The sequence below is a fragment of the Bombina bombina genome, chromosome 6 (assembly GCF_027579735.1).
Source record: "Bombina bombina isolate aBomBom1 chromosome 6, aBomBom1.pri, whole genome shotgun sequence".
Classification (NCBI taxonomy): Eukaryota; Metazoa; Chordata; class Amphibia; order Anura; family Bombinatoridae; genus Bombina; species Bombina bombina.
This window is the reverse complement of record NC_069504.1, coordinates 303,031,244-303,049,105: the sequence shown is the minus strand read 5'-3', so window position 1 is coordinate 303,049,105 and position 17,862 is coordinate 303,031,244. Positions and strand designations below refer to the sequence as shown.

Sequence of the window (17,862 nt, the reverse complement as noted above, 5' to 3'; positions counted from 1 at the left end):
AAAATAAAGACAGCCAATTCCACTGTAAAATTAATCCACAACCCAAATCAAAAAGTTTTAATCTTTATAATGAAAAAAAATGAAATTATAAGCAGAAGAATTAAACTGAAACAGCTGCCTGAAGTACTTTTCTACCAAAAACTGCTTCTGAAGAAGAGAAAACATCAAAATGGTAGAATTTAGTAACAGTATGCAAAGAAGACCAAGTTGCTGCTTTGCAAATCTGATCAACAGAAGCCTCATTCTTAAAAGCCCAGGAAGTGGAAACTGACCTAGTAGAATGAGCCGTAATCCTCTGAGGCAGGGAATTACCCGACTCCAAATAAGCATGATGAATCAAAAGCTTTAACCAAGATGCCAAAGAAAAGGCAGAAGCCTTCTGACCTTTCCTAGAACCAGAAAAGATAACAAATAGACTAGAAGTCTTTCTGAAATCTTTAGTAGCTTCAACATAATATTTCAAAGCTCTTACCACATCCAAAGAATGTAAAGATCTCTCCAGAGAATTCTTAGGATTAGGAGACAATGAAGAAACAACAATTTCTCTACTAATGTTGTTAGAATTCACAACTTTAGGTAAAAATTCAAAAGAAGTCCGCAAAACTGCCTTATCCTGATGAAAAATCAGAAAAGGAGACTCACAAGAAAGAGCAGATAATTTAGAAACTCTTCTAGCCGAAGAGATGGCCAAAAGGAACAACACTTTCCAAGAAAGTAATTTAATGTCCAGAGAATGCATAGGCTCAAACAGAGGAGCCTGTAAAGCCTTCAAAACCAAATTAAGACTCCAAGGAGGAGAGATTGATTTAATAACAGGCTTGATACGAACCAAAGCCTGAACAAAACAATGAATATCAGGAAGATTAGTATTTTTTCTGTGAAACAGAACAGAAAAGCAGATATTTGTCGTTTCAAAGAACTTGCAGACAAACCCTTATCTAAACCATCCTGAAGAAACTGTAAAATTCTAGGAATTCTAAAAGAATGCCAAGAGAATTTATGAGAAGAACACCAAGAAATGTAAGTCTTCAAAACTCGATAATAAATCTTTCTAGATACAGATTTACAAGCCTGCAACATAGTATTAATCACTGAGTCAGAGAAACCTCTATGACTAAGCACTAAGCGTTCAATCTCCATACCTTCAAATTTAATGATTTGAGATCCTGATGGAAAAACAGGCCTTGAGATAGAAGGTTTGACCTTAACGGAAGTGGCCAAGGTTGGCAACTGGACATCCGAACAAGATTCGCATATCAAAACCTGTGTGGCCATGCTGGAGCCACCAGCAGTAAAAACGAACGCTCCATTATGATTTTGGAAATCACTCTTGGAAGAAGAACTAGAGGCGGAAAGATATAAGCAGGTTGATAACTCCAAGGAAGTGTCAACACATCCACTGCTTCCGCCTGAGGATCCCTGGACCTGGACAGATACCTGGGAAGTTTCCTGTTTAGATGAGAAGCCATCAGATCTATTTCTGGAAGCCCACACATCTGAACAATCTGAAAAAACACATCTGGGTGAAAAGACCACTCTCCCGAATGCAAAGTCTGGCGACTGAGATAATCCGCTTCCCAATTGTCTATACCTGGGATATGGACCGCAGAAATTAGACAGGAGCTGGATTCCGCCCAAGCAAGTATCCGAGATACTTCTTTCATAGCTTGAGGACTGTGAGTCCCACCTTGATGATTGACATATGCCACGGTTGTGATATTGTCTGTCTGAAAACAAATAAACGGTTCTCTCTTCAGAAGAGGCCAAAACTGAAGAGCTCTGAGAATCGCACGGAGTTCCAAAATATTGATTGGTAATCTCACCTCTTGAGATTTCCAAACCCCCTGCGCTGTCAGAGATCCCCAGACAGCTCCCCAACCTGAAAGACTCGCATCTGTTGTGATAACAGTCCAGGTTGGACGAACAAAAGAGGACCCCTGAACTAAACGATGGTGATCTAACCACCAAGTCAGAGAAAGTTGAACATTGGGATTTAAGGATATTAATTGTGATATCCTTGTATAATCCCTGCACCATTGATTCAGCATACAAAGCTGAAGAGGTCTCATGTGAAAACGAGCAAAGGGGATCGCATCCGATGCTGCAGTCATGAGACCTAAAACCTCCATGCACATAGCTACTGAAGGGAATGATTGAAACTGAAGGTTCCGACAAGCTGCAACCAATTTCAGACGTCTCTTGTGTGTTAGAGACAAAGTCATGGATACTGAATCTATTTGGAAACCTAAAAAGGTTACCCTTGTCTGAGGAATCAAAGAACTTTTTGGTAAATTGATCCTCCAACCATGTTCTTGAAGAAACAACACTAGTTGATTCATGTGAGATTCTGCAGAATGTAAAGATTGAGCAAGTACCAAGATATCATCCAAATAAGGAAACACTGCAATACCCCGCTCTCTGATTACAGAGAGTAGGGCACCGAGAACCTTTGAAAAGATCCTTGGAGCTGTCGCTAGGCCAAAAGGAAGAGCAACAAATTGGTAATGCTTGTCTAGAAAAGAGAATCTCAGGAACTGATAGTGATCTGGATGAATCGGAATATGAAGATATGCATTCTGTAAGTCTATTGTGGACATATAATGCCCTTGCTGAACAAAAGGCAGAATAGTCCTTATAGTCACAATTTTGAATGTTGGCATTCTTACATAATGATTCAAAATTTTTAGATCCAGAACTGGTCTGAAAGAATTCTCCTTCTTTGGGACAATGAACAGATTTGAATAAAACCCCAGACCCCGTTCCTGAAAATTAACTGGCACAATTACCCCAGATACCTCCAGGTCTGAAACACACTTCAGGAAAGCCTGAGCCTTTTCTGGGTTCACTGGAAGGCGTTCTTACTTTGAAACCTATTCTGTACCCTTGAGAAACAATGTTCTGAATCCAATGATTTTGGACTGAATTGATCCAAACATCCTTGAAAAATCTTAGTCTGCCCCCTAGCAGCTGAGCTGGAATGAGGGCCGTACCTTCATGCAGACTTGGGGGCTGATTTAGATCTTTTAAATGGCTTGGATTTATTCCAGACTTGAGAAGGCTTCCAATTGGAAACCGTTCCCTTAGGGGAAGGATTAGGTTTCTGCTCCTTATTTTGTCGAAGGGAACGAAAACGGTTAGCAGCCTTAAATTTACCCTTAGATTTTTTATCCTGAGGCAAAAAAGCTCCCCCCCCACCCCCCCCAGTGACAGTTGAAATAATTGAATCCAACTGAGAACCAAATAATTTATTACCATGGAAAGAGAAAGATAGCAACGTTGATTTAGAAGTCATATCAGCATTCCAAGATTTAAGCCAAAAAGCTCTTCTAGCTAATATAGCTAAAGACATATATCTATCTGACATCAATTCTAATGATATCAGAAATGGCATCACAAATGAAATTATTAGCATGTTGAATTAACTTAACAATGCTATACACATTATGATCTGGTATTTGTTGCGCTAGGGTTTCCAACCAAAAAGTTGAAGCAGCTGCAACATCAGCCAAAGAAATAGCAGGCCTAAGAAGATGACCTGAACATAAATAAGCCTTCCTTAGATAAGATACAAGTTTCCTATCTAAAGGATCTTTAAAAGAAGTACTATCTGCCATAGGAATAGTAGTACGTTTAGCAAGAGTAGAGATGGCCCCATAAACTTTGGGGATCTTTTCACAAAACTCCAATCTATCAGACGGCAAAGGATACAGTTTCTTAAATCTTGAAGGCGTAAAAGAAGTACCCAGTCTATTCCATTCCCTAGAAATCACATCTGAAATAGCATCAGGAACTGGAAAAACCTCAGGAATAACTACATAAGGTTTAAAACCGAAATTAAACGTTTACTAGTTTTAATATAAAGAGGACTAGTCTCCTCCATATCTAATGCAATCAACACCTCTTTTAATAAGGAAAGAATATACTCCATTTTAAATAAGTATGAAGATTTGTCAGTGTCAATATCTGAGGTAGAATCTTCTGAACCAGATAGATCCTCATCAGAGATAGATAAATCAGAATGTTGTCGATCATTTAAAAATTCATCAATCTTATGAGAAGTTTTAAAAGACCTTTTACGTTTATTAGGAAGCGGTATGACAGACAAAGCCTTCTGAATGGAATTAGAAACAAATTCTCTCACATTAACAGGAATATCCTGAACATTAGATGTTGAAGGAACAGAAACAGGTAATGGATTACTACTAATGGAAATATTGTCTGCATGTAAAAGTTTGTCATGACAACTATCACAAACTACAACCGGAGGAACAGTTACCACAAGTTTACAACAAATGCACTTAGCTTTGGTAGAACCGACATCAGGCAGCAGGATTCAGTAGTAGATTCTGAGACAGGGTCAGATTGAGACATCTTGCAATATGTAAGAGAAAAAAACAGAATTTATGTTTACCTGATAAATTACTTTCTCCAACGGTGTGTCCGGTCCACGGCGTCATCCTTACTTGTGGGATATTCTCTTCCCCAACAGGAAATGGCAAAGAGCCCAGCAACGCTGGTCACATGATCCCTCCTAGGCTCCGCCTACCCCAGTCATTCGACCGACGTTAAGGAGGAATATTTGCATAGGAGAAACCATATGGTACCGTGGTGACTGTAGTTAAAGAAAATAAATTATCAGACCTGATTAAAAAAACCAGGGCGGGCCGTGGACCGGACACACCGTTGGAGAAAGTAATTTATCAGGTAAACATAAATTCTGTTTTCTCCAACATAGGTGTGTCCGGTCCACGGCGTCATCCTTACTTGTGGGAACCAATACCAAAGCTTTAGGACACGGATGAAGGGAGGGAGCAAATCAGGTCACCTAAATGGAAGGCACCACGGCTTGCAAAACCTCTCTCCCAAAAATAGCCTCAGAAGAAGCAAAAGTATCAAACTTGTAAAATTTGGTAAAAGTGTGCAGTGAAGACCAAGTCGCTGCCCTACATATCTGATCAACAGAAGCCTCGTTCTTGAAGGCCCATGTGGAAGCCACAGCCCTAGTGGAATGAGCTGTGATTCTTTCGGGAGGCTGCCGTCCGGCAGTCTCGTAAGCCAATCTGATGATGCTTTTAATCCAAAAAGAGAGAGAGGTAGAAGTTGCTTTTTGACCTCTCCTTTTACCGGAATAAACAACAAACAAGGAAGATGTTTGTCTGAAATCCTTTGTAGCATCTAAATAGAATTTTAGAGCGCGAACAACATCCAAATTGTGCAACAAACGTTCCTTCTTTGAAACTGGTTTCGGACACAGAGAAGGTACGATAATCTCCTGGTTAATGTTTTTGTTAGAAACAACTTTTGGAAGAAAACCAGGTTTAGTACGTAAGACCACCTTATCTGCATGGAACACCAGATAAGGAGGAGAACACTGCAGAGCAGATCATTCTGAAACTCTTCTAGCAGAAGAAATTGCAACTAAAAACAAAACTTTCCAAGATAATAACTTAATATCAACGGAATGCAAGGGTTCAAACGGAACCCCCTGAAGAACTGAAAGAACTAAATTGAGACTCCAAGGAGGAGTCAAAGGTTTGTAAACAGGCTTGATTCTAACCAGAGCCTGAACAAAGGCTTGAACATCTGGCACAGCGGCCAGCCTTTTGTGAAGTAACACAGACAAGGCAGAAATCTGTCCCTTCAGGGAACTTGCAGATAATCCTTTTTCCAATCCTTCTTGAAGGAAGGATAGAATCCTAGGAATCTTAACCTTGTCCCAAGGGAATCCTTTAGATTCACACCAACAGATATATTTTTTCCAAATTTTGTGGTAAATCTTTCTAGTTACAGGCTTTCTGGCCTGAACAAGAGTATCGATAACAGAATCTGAGAATCCTCGCTTCGATAAGATCAAGCGTTCAATCTCCAAGCAGTCAGCTGGAGTGAAACCAGATTCGGATGTTCGAACGGACCCTGAACAAGAAGGTCTCGTCTCAAAGGTAGCTTCCAAGGAGGAGCCGATGACATATTCACCAGATCTGCGTACCAAGTCCTGCGTGGCCACGCAGGAGCTATCAAGATCACCGACGCCCTCTCCTGATTGATCCTGGCTACCAGCCTGGGGATGAGAGGAAACGGCGGGAACACATAAGCTAGTTTGAAGGTCCAAGGTGCTACTAGTGCATCCACTAGAGCCGCCTTGGGATCCCTGGATCTGGACCCGTAGCAGGGAACTTTGAAGTTCTGACGAGAGGCCATCAGATCCATGTCTGGAATGCCCCACAGCTGAGTGACTTGGGCAAAGATTTCCGGATGGAGTTCCCACTCCCCCGGATGCAATGTCTGACGACTCAGAAAATCCGCTTCCCAATTTTCCACTCCTGGGATGTGGATAGCAGACAGGTGGCAGGAGTGAGACTCCGCCCATAGAATGATTTTGGTCACTTCTTCCATCGCCAGGGAACTCCTTGTTCCCCCCTGATGGTTGATGTACGCAACAGTTGTCATGTTGTCTGATTGAAACCGTATGAACTTGGCCCTCGCTAGCTGAGGCCAAGCCTTGAGAGCATTGAATATCGCTCTCAGTTCCAGAATATTTATCGGTAGAAGAGATTCTTCCCGAGACCAAAGACCCTGAGCTTTCAGGGATCCCCAGACCGCGCCCCAGCCCATCAGACTGGCGTCGGTCGTGACAATGACCCACTCTGGTCTGCGGAATGTCATCCCTCGTGACAGGTTGTCCAGGGACAGCCACCAACGGAGTGAGTCTCTGGTCCTCTGATTTACTTGTATCTTCGGAGACAAGTCTGTATAGTCCCCATTCCACTGACTGAGCATGCACAGTTGTAATGGTCTTAGATGAATGCGTGCAAAAGGAACAATGTCCATTGCCGCTACCATCAACCCGATCACTTCCATGCACTGAGCTATGGAAGGAAGAGGAACGGAATGAAGTATCCGACAAGAGTCTAGAAGTTTTGTTTTTCTGGCCTCTGTCAGAAAAATCCTCATTTCTAAGGAGTCTATTATTGTTCCCAAGAAGGGAACCCTTGTTGACGGAGATAGAGAACTCTTTTCCACGTTCACTTTCCATCCGTGAGATCTGAGAAAGGCCAGGACAATGTCCGTGTGAGCCTTTGCTTGAGGAAGGGACGACGCCTGAATCAGAATGTCGTCCAAGTAAGGTACTACAGCAATGCCCCTTGGTCTTAGCACAGCTAGAAGGGACCCTAGTACCTTTGTGAAAATCCTTGGAGCAGTGGCTAATCCGAAAGGAAGCGCCACGAACTGGTAATGTTTGTCCAGGAATGCGAACCTCAGGAACCGATGATGTTCCTTGTGGATAGGAATATGTAGATACGCATCCTTTAAATCCACCGTGGTCATGAATTGACCTTCCTGGATGGAAGGAAGAATAGTTCGAATGGTTTCCATCTTGAACGATGGAACCTTGAGAAACTTGTTTAAGATCTTGAGATCTAAGATTGGTCTGAACGTTCCCTCTTTTTTGGGAACTATAAACAGATTGGAGTAGAACCCCATCCCTTGTTCTCTTAATGGAACGGGATGAATCACTCCCATTTTTAACAGGTCTTCTACACAATGTAAGAATGCCTGTCTTTTTATGTGGTCTGATGACAACTGAGACCTGTGGAACCTCCCCCTTGGGGGAAGTCCCTTGAATTCCAGAAGATAACCTTGGGAGACTATTTCTAGCGCCCAAGGATCCAGAACATCTCTTGCCCAAGCCTGAGCGAAGAGAGAGAGTCTGCCCCCCACCAGATCCGGTCCCGGATCGGGGGCCAACATTTCATGCTGTCTTGGTAGCAGTGGCAGGTTTCTTGGCCTGCTTTCCCTTGTTCCAGCCTTGCATTGGTCTCCAAGCTGGCTTGGCTTGAGAAGTATTACCCTCTTGCTTAGAGGACGTAGCACTTTGGGCTGGTCCGTTTCTACGAAAGGGACGAAAATTAGGTTTATTTTTTGCCTTGAAAGGCCGATCCTGAGGAAGGGCGTGGCCCTTACCCCCAGTGATATCCGAGATAATCTCTTTCAAGTCAGGGCCAAACAGCGTTTTCCCCTTGAAAGGAATGTTAAGTAGCTTGTTCTTGGAAGACGCATCAGCCGACCAAGATTTCAACCAAAGCGCTCTGCGCGCCACAATAGCAAACCCAGAATTCTTAGCCGCTAACCTAGCCAATTGCAAAGTGGCGTCTAGGGTGAAAGAATTAGCCAATTTGAGAGCATTGATTCTGTCCATAATCTCCTCATAAAGAGGGGAATCACTGTCGACCGCCTTTATCAGCTCAACGAACCAGAAACATGCGGCTGTAGCGACAGGGACAATGCATGAAATTGGTTGTAGAAGGTAACCCTGCTGAACAAACATCTTTTTAAGCAAACCTTCTAATTTTTTATCCATAGGATCTTTGAAAGCACAACTATCCTCTATGGGTATAGTGGTGCGTTTGTTTAAAGTGGAAACCGCTCCCTCGACCTTGGGGACTGTCTGCCATAAGTCCTTTCTGGGGTCGACCATAGGAAACAATTTTTTAAATATGGGGGGAGGGACGAAAGGAATACCGGGCCTTTCCCATTCTTTATTAACAATGTCCGCCACCCGCTTGGGTATAGGAAAAGCTTCTGGGAGCCCCGGCACCTCTAGGAACTTGTCCATTTTACATAGTTTCTCTGGGATGACCAACTTGTCACAATCATCCAGAGTGGATAATACCTCCTTAAGCAGAATGCGGAGATGTTCCAACTTAAATTTAAATGCAATCACATCAGGTTCAGCTTGTTGAGAAATGTTCCCTGAATCAGTAATTTCTCCCTCAGACAAAACCTCCCTGGCCCCATCAGACTGAGTTAGGGGCCCTTCAGAAATATTAATATCAGCGTCGTCATGCTCTTCAGTATCTAAAACAGAGCAGTCGCGCTTACGCTGATAAGTGTTCATTTTGGCTAAAATGTTTTTGACAGAATTATCCATTACAGCCGTTAATTGTTGCATAGTAAGGAGTATTGGCGCGCTAGATGTACTAGGGGCCTCCTGAGTGGGCAAGACTCGTGTAGACGAAGGAGGGAATGATGCAGTACCATGCTTACTCCCCTCACTTGAGGAATCATCTTGGGCATCATTGTCATTGTCACATAAATCACATTTATTTAAATGAATAGGAATTCTGGCTTCCCCACATTCAGAACACAGTCTATCTGGTAGTTCAGACATGTTAAACAGGCATAAACTTGATAACAAGTACAAAAAACGTTTTAAAATAAAACCGTTACTGTCACTTTAAATTTTAAACTGAACACACTTTATTACTGCAAATGCGAAAAAACATGAAGGAATTGTTCAAAATTCACCAAATTTTCACCACAGTGTCTTAAAGCCTTAAAAGTATTGCACACCAAATTTGGAAGCTTTAACCCTTAAAATAACGGAACCGGAGCCGTTTTGAACTTTAACCCCTTTACAGTCCCTGGTATCTGCTTTGCTGAGACCCAACCAAGCCCCAAGGGGAATACGATACCAAATGACGCCTTCAGAAAGTCTTTTCTAAGTATCAGAGCTCCTCTCACATGCGACTGCATGCCATGCCTCTCAAAAACAAGTGCGCAACACCGGCGCGAAAATGAGGCTCTGCCTATGCTTTGGGAAAGCCCCTAAAGAATAAGGTGTCTAAAACAGTGCCTGCCGATATTATTATATCAAAATACCCAGATAAAATGATTCCTCAAGGCTAAATATGTGTTAATAATCAATCGATTTAGCCCAAAAAAAAATCTACAGTCTTAATAAGCCCTTTTTGAAGCCCTTATTTACAATCGTAATAAACATGGCTTACCGGATCCCAGAGGGAAAATGACAGCTTCCAGCATTACATCGTCTTGTTAGAATGTGTCATACCTCAAGCAGCAAGAGACTGCTCACTGTTCCCCCAACTGAAGTTAATTGCTCTCAACAGTCCTGTGTGGAACAGCCATGGATTTTAGTGACGGTTGCTAAAATCATTTTCCTCATACAAACAGAAATCTTCATCTCTTTTCTGTTTCTGAGTAAATAGTACATACCAGCACTATTTCAAAATAACAAACTCTTGATTGAATAATAAAAACTACAGTTAAACACTAAAAAACTCTAAGCCATCTCCGTGGAGATGTTGCCTGTACAACGGCAAAGAGAATGACTGGGGTAGGCGGAGCCTAGGAGGGATCATGTGACCAGCTTTGCTGGGCTCTTTTGCCATTTCCTGTTGGGGAAGAGAATATCCCACAAGTAAGGATGACGCCGTGGACCGGACACACCTATGTTGGAGAAATAACATATAAAGCAAAATTATCAATTTCCTTGTATGACAGTTTCAGGAATGGGAAATAAATGCAAACAAAATACGCCTCTGGAAACCAGAAGCAAAAAGAAATAAAGTCTTAAGTAATGTCAAAAGTTTGGCGCCAAGTATGACGCCCACAATTGACAAAATATTTTTTGGCGCCAAAAACGTCTACAACAAACATGAGCAGCATAGATGACGCAACCATGCCAACTAAGACGCCGGAAATGACGAAATTACGTCTACAAACTTAATTCTCGCGCCAAAAAAGACTCGTGCCAATAATGACGCATTAAATTATAGCATTTTGCGCTCCCGCAAGCCTAACAGCCTGCAATTTAGAAAAGAGAGTCAATTTTAAATTTCAGGTAAGAATTTTTTTTTTTTTTTTTTAAATATATATGCATTTCCCAAAAAATGAAACAGTCTGCAAAAAGGAAATATACTGATAAACCTGAATCATGGCAAATATAAGTACAAACATATATTTAGAACTTTACATATAAAGTGCCAAACCATAGCTGAGAGTGTCTTAAAAAAAGGAAACATACTTACCAAAAGACACTCATCTACATAAAGTAGATAGCCAAACCAGTACTGAAGCGAGAATCAGCAGAGGTAATGGTATATAAGAGTATATCGTCGATCTGAAAAGGGAGGTAGGAGATGAATCTCTTCGACCGATAACAGAGAACCTATGAAATAGATCCCCGTTAGGATGACCATTGTATTCAATAGGTAATACTCCCTTTACATCCCTCTGTCATTCACTGCAGTCTGAGAGGAACTGGGCTTCAAACAAGCTGAGAAGCGCATATTAACGTAGAAATCTAGCACAAACTTACTTCACCACCTCCATAGGAGGCAAAGTTTGTAAAAACTGAATTGTGGGTGTGGTGGCGGTGTATTTATAGGCATTTTGAGGTTTTGGAAGCTTTGCCTCTCCTGGTAGGAATGTATATCCCATACGTCACTAGCTCATTGACTCTTGCCAATTACATGAAAGAAAATAGCATGACACCAGAAATCCAGCTGATACCCTGCACACGAGGCAGGGAAGACCCCACAGAACAGAGGAAGAAAATACCTCCGGGGCACCAGGTGGATACTGTGGTATGCCCAATCCTCTCCAAAGGGAGGGAAAACCCAAACATAACAGCTCACCCGCCCACAGGCATGGAGTGTAAAGCTGTAGACTGATGGTAAAAAGCCAATACCGAATGTCATCCGACTATACAGCCGGCCCAGTAGAAATTTCAAATTCTCCAGCAACAGTGAAAAATCCGCCAGAAGGGACGAGAGGACGTTCTGGAACCGGAAACTCCTGTGACGAAAGGCAAAGAATGACTGGGGGATGAGGGAAGTGGGGGAGGTATTTAAAGGGACACTGAACCCAAAAAATTTCTTTCGTGATTCAGATAGAGCATGACATTTTAAGCAACTTTCTCATTTACTCCTATTATCAAATTTTCTTCATTCTCTTGGTATCTTTATTTGAAATGCAATCCACCAATAAAAAAGTGCTGTCCTGAGTTCTGAACAAAAAAAGCTTGGATGTCTTCTTTTTCAAATAAAGATAGCAAGAGAACGAAGAAAATTTATAATAGGAGTAAATTAGAAAGTTACGTAAAATTACATGCTCTATCAGAATCATGAAAGAAAAAATTGTGTTCAGTGTCCCTTTAAGCTTTTGGCTGGGGTGTCTTTGCCTCCTCCTGGTGGCCAGGTACTGTATTTCCCAAAAGTAATGAATGCAGCTGTGGACTCTCCCCGTTTAAGAAGAAAACTATGTAAATTTTTGTATGCATGTGTGTGATCATAAAATTTAAAAGTAAACTAAATCATAGATTGAGACAGAGATTCCTTACAATATTTCCTAATCAGATAAAGTTTAAAAATAGAGAAAACAGAAAGTAATGCATAATAAATGCATAATTAATTATAATAATTTTTTTTTACATTATCTGCAAAACAATGAAAGGCAGAAGTACTAAGCATACCTTTTGCTGCTTCTCTTTCAAGGCCAATTGGTTTTTTAAACGTTCCACTAGATTCTTTAATGTTGCTGTAGGGGCTCTGGTATTTGCTTCCTTCTGGGTATCAAGTTCATTGTTCAGATACTGTACTTCTTTCTCCATCTCTGACAGTCGATTTTTAATTTCTTCTGCTTCATTTTTCCACCTTTTTATTTCTAGAGTATAATTTTCTTCAAGTCTGGTGTATACAAATAACAAATAATCACAAATACAGTCATTGTATTTATGAATACAATTATTCAAAGTTGAATTTCTTTTGGTAGACCACATTGATTCCTGTGATCTAATAGACAGTAAATATTTAGCAGATGGTTTTACCATTTTACAGTATATTACATTAAATACCTGATCAATGCACATTTACCATCAGTAACCACTATATTTTAACAGATATTAGTTAAAGTATCAAAATTAAAAAAAAAAAAATGGCATACATATATATATATATAACACTACTCTTCATTTGACCTCTGAATACGATTCCCTCTAGCAGTACTAGGCATTTATGGCTAAAGCTGCATAACATACATTTTTAGGATGTTATGGTGCTCCAAATATGAGCAAATTGTCCATCAGTGAATAATGATTTTTCTCCCTGTAGTATTATGCTTTAGACTGATTGGCCCATATTTATCAAGCTCCGTATGGAGCTTGAAGACTCGCCAGAAACACAAGTTATGAAGCAGCGGTCTAAAGACCGCTGCTCCATAACCCTGTCCGCCTGCTCTGAGCAGGCGGACAGGAATCTCCGGAAATCAACCCGATCCCAATACGATCGGGTTGATTGACACTTCCCTGGAGTCAGCAGGGGGCAGAGTTGCACTAGCAGCTCTTGTGAGCTGCTGGTGCAATGTTAAATGCGGAGAGCATATTGCTCTCCGCATTTAGCGAGGTCTTGCGGACCTGATCCGCACTGTCGGATCAGGTCTGCAAGACCTATGATAAATAGGGGCCATAGTGTTCACTGGCAAAAACTGCTTTATATAAAAGTTTCACATGTGATTTTCTGTTTAAATAAAAAGCATAAAAAGGCAAAATGCCATAGATTATAAGGGTGTTTTTCTGTTGAAAATCATTAGATACATTTTTCAAAAGTCCAATTAATTTTAGGACTTTAATATTGCACAAATCCTCATACAGAGCTACGGATTTTGGTGGTGCTATAGAAATTATAATAAAAAGAAAAACATAATTTATGTAAGAACTTACCTGATAAATTCATTTCTTTCATATTAGCAAGAGTCCATGAGCTAGTGACGTATGGGATATACATTCCTACCAGGAGGGGCAAAGTTTCCCAAACCTCAAAATGCCTATAAATACACCCCTCACCACACCCACAAATCAGTTTAACGCATAGCCAAGAAGTGGGGTGATAAGAAAAAAGTGCGAAAGCATAAAAAAACAGAATTTATGCTTACCTGATAAATTACTTTCTCCAACGGTGTGTCCGGTCCACGGCGTCATCCTTACTTGTGGGAATATCTCTTCCCCAACAGGAAATGGCAAAGAGTCCCAGCAAAGCTGGCCATATAGTCCCTCCTAGGCTCCGCCCACCCCAGTCATTCGACCGACGGACAGGAGGAAAAATATAGGAGAAACCATATGGTACCGTGGTGACTGTAGTTAGAGAAAATAATTCATCAGACCTGATTAAAAAACCAGGGCGGGCCGTGGACCGGACACACCGTTGGAGAAAGTAATTTATCAGGTAAGCATAAATTCTGTTTTCTCCAACATTGGTGTGTCCGGTCCACGGCGTCATCCTTACTTGTGGGAACCAATACCAAAGCTTTAGGACATGGATGAAGGGAGGGAGCAAATCAGGTTACCTAAACGGAAGGCACCACGGCTTGCAAAACCTTTCTCCCAAAAATAGCCTCCGAAGAAGCAAAAGTATCAAATTTGTAAAATTTGGCAAAAGTGTGCAGTGAAGACCAAGTCGCTTACATATCTGATCAACAGAAGCCTCGTTCTTGAAGGCCCATGTGGAAGCCACAGCCCTAGTGGAGTGAGCTGTGATTCTTTCAGGAGGCTGCCGTCCGGCAGTCTCTTAAAGTCAATCGGATGATGCTTTTAAGCCAAAAGGAAAGAGAGGTAGACGTCGCTTTTTGACCTCTCCTTTTACCAGAATAGACGACAAACAGAGAAGATGTTTGTCTGAAATCTTTTGTAGCTTCTAAATAGAATTTTAGAGCACGGACTACGTCCAAATTGTGTAACAAACGTTCCTTCTTTGAAACTGGATACGGACACAAAGAAGGTACAACTATCTCCTGGTTAATATTTTTGTTAGAAACAACCTTTGGAAGAAAACTTAGGCTTAGTACGCAAAACCACCTTATCTGCATGGAACACCAGATAGGGCGGAGAACACTGCAGAACAGAAAACTCTGAAACTCTTCTAGCAGAAGAAATAGCAACCAAAAACAAAACTTTCCAAGATAACAACTTAATATCTATGGAATGTAGAGGTTCAAACGGAACCCCTTGAAGAACTGAAAGAACTAGATTTAAACTCCAGGGAGGAGTCAAAGGTCTGTAAACAGGTTTGATCCTAACCAGAGCCTGAACAAATGCTTGAACATCTGGCATAGCTGCCAGTCGTTTGTGTAGTAAGACAGATAAAGCAGAAATCTGTCCCTTTAGAGAACTCGCAGATAATCCTTTATCCAAACCTTCTTGCAGAAAGGAAAGAATCTTAGGAATTTTTACCTTATTCCAAGGGAATCCCTTGGATTCACACCAGCAGATATATCTTTTCCATATTTTATGGTATATCTTTCTAGTTACCGGTTTTCTGGCCTGAACCAGAGTATCAATCACCGAATCTGAAAACCCACGCTTTGATAGAATCAAGCGTTCAATCTCCAAGCCGTCAGCTGGAGGGAGACCAGATTTGGATGTTCGAATGGACCCTGAACAAGAAGGTCCTGTCTCAAAGGTAGCTTCCATGGTGGAACCGATGACATATTCACCAGGTCTGCATACCAAGTCCTGCGTGGCCACGCAGGAGCTATCAAGATCACAGAGACCCCCTCCTGTTTGATCCTGGCTACCAGCCTGGGAATGAGAGGAAACAGTGGGAACACATAAGCTAGGTTGAAGGTCCAAGGCGCTACTAGTGCATCCACTAGAGTCGCCTTGGGATCCCTGGATCTGGACCCGTAGCAAGGAACCTTGAAGTTCTGACGAGACGCCATCAGATCCATGTCTGGAATGCCCCATAATTGAGTCAACTGGGCAAAAATCTCCGGGTGGAGTTCCCACTCCCCCGGATGGAATGTCTGACGACTCAGATAATCCGCTTCCCAGTTTTCCACACCTGGGATGTGGATCGCAGATAGATGGCAGGAGTGATTCTCCGCCCATTGTATTATTTTCGTTACTTCTTTCATCGCCAGGGAACTCCTTGTTCCCCCCTGATGATTGATATACGCAACAGTCGTCATGTTGTCTGATTGGAAACTTATGAATCTGGCCTTTGCAAGCTGAGGCCAAGCACTGAGAGCATTGAATATCACTCTTAGTTCCAGAATGTTTATCGGGAGAAGAGACTCTTCCCGAGACCATAGTCCCTGAGCTTTCAGGGATTCCCAGACTGCACCCCAGCCCACTAGACTGGCGTCGGTCATGACAATGACCCACTCTGGTCTGCGGAAGCTCATTCCCTGGGATAGGTGGTCCAGGGATATCCACCAACGGAGTGAATCTCTGGTCTTCTGATCTACTTGAATCACTGGAGACAAGTCTGTATAGTCCCCATTCCCCTGTTTCAGCATGCACAGTTGTAATGGTCTTAGATGAATTTGCGCAAAAGGAACTATGTCCATTGCTGCAATCATCAACCCTACTACTTCCATGCACTGAGCTATGGAAGGACGTGGAACAGAATGAAGAACTTGACAAGCGCTTAGAAGTTTTGACTTTCTGACATCTGTCAGAAAGATCCTCATTTCTAAGGAATCTATTATTGTTCCCAGGAAGGGAACTCTTGTTGACGGAGACAGAGAACTTTTTTCTATGTTCACCTTCCATCCGTGAGATCTGAGAAAGGCCAGAACGATGTCTGTATGAGCCTTTGCTTTTGAAAGGGACGACGCTTATATTAGAATGTCGTCCAAGTATGGTACTACTGCAATGCCCCTCGGTTTTAGAACAGCTAGAAGGGACATGAGTACCTTTGTGAAAATCCTTGGAGCAGTGGCTAATCCGAATGGGAGGGCCACAAACTGGTAATGTTTGTCCAGAAAGGCGAACCTTAGGAACTGATGATGTTCTTTGTGGATAGGAATATGTAGGTACGCATCCTTTAGATCCATGGTAGTCATAAATTGACCTTCCTGGATAGTGGTTAGAATCGTTCGAATGGTTTCCATTTTGAACGATGGTACCCTGAGAAATTTGTTTAGGATCTTTAAATCCAGAATTGGTCTGAAGGTTCCCTCTTTTTTGGGAACTACGAACAGATTTGAGTAAAATCCCATTCCTTGTTCCGTCATTGGAACTGGGTGTATCACTCCCATCTTTAGCAGGTCTTCTACACAATGTAAGAACGCCTGTCTCTTTATTTGGTTTGAGGATAAGTGAGACATGTGGAACCTTCCCCTTGGGGGTAGTTCCTTGAATTCCAGAAGATAACCCTGAGAAACTATTTCTAGCGTCCAGGGATCCTGAATATCTCTTGCCCAAGCCTGAGCAAAGAGAGAGAGTCTGCCCCCCACTAGATCCGGTCCCGGATCGGGGGCTACTCCTTCATGCTGTTTTGTTAGCGGTAGCAGGCTTCTTGGTCTGCTTACCCTTGTTCCAGCCTTGCATCGGTTTCCAGGTGTTATGTTTAAGTATGAACTAGTACCCTTGTTCTTGCAGGACCAGCATGCGAGTGAGCAGGAAGCAAGCAGCAGCGAGAGAGACAGGAACAGAGATGAGGTGCTGCAATACCGCAAGTCTTGAGTAACAGAAATTAGTATCAGTAGCAGGGAATCCCAACTTAGACAGGAGGGAATGGCTGGGTGTGTAGCGTTCAGGAACAGTGAGTGACTGAACAAATTACCAAGCAACGTTCAACACTAGGTGGAGCCTTAAATAGCAGTATGGTAATTAGTAGTTAAAGGTACAGAATGGTAAAACCCTGACAGAACTCCCCCCTCAAGGAGCCGCTCCGCGGATCAAGGACCAGGACGGTCAGGATTTCTCCAGTGGTACAAAGAGAGGAGTTGGGGGGCAGAGAAGTTAGAGGACGGCTCCCACGAATCCTCCTCAGGAGCATAACCCTTCCATCTTACCAAATACTGTAGTTGATCATGAAGGTATCTGGAGTCCAAGATAGAATCAATTTCATATTCAACATCATCACTCACTTGAGGAACAACAGAAGAACTCTGTAGGTTACCCCTGACCAAGGAGTAGGGTTTTAACAAGGACACATGGAACGTTGGATGTATCTTCAGAGTAGATGGTAATTGAAGAGTCACAGCATTAGGATTGATTACTTTAATAATCTCATATGGACCCAAATACAAAGCACCTAATTTTTTACTGGGGATCTTTAA

The 17,862-nt window shown here is 42.1% G+C and overlaps 1 protein-coding gene across 1 annotated transcript in view; it reads right to left on the bottom strand.

The window, feature by feature from the left end:
• The window catches only part of CEP290 (centrosomal protein 290), an 862,077-nt gene that overhangs the window by 403,768 nt on the left and 440,447 nt on the right, over window positions 1-17,862 (bottom strand). The window contains 1 exon segment of the mRNA XM_053716925.1: window positions 12,275-12,488. Within this exon segment, the coding sequence (XP_053572900.1) occupies window positions 12,275-12,488 (214 nt within the window).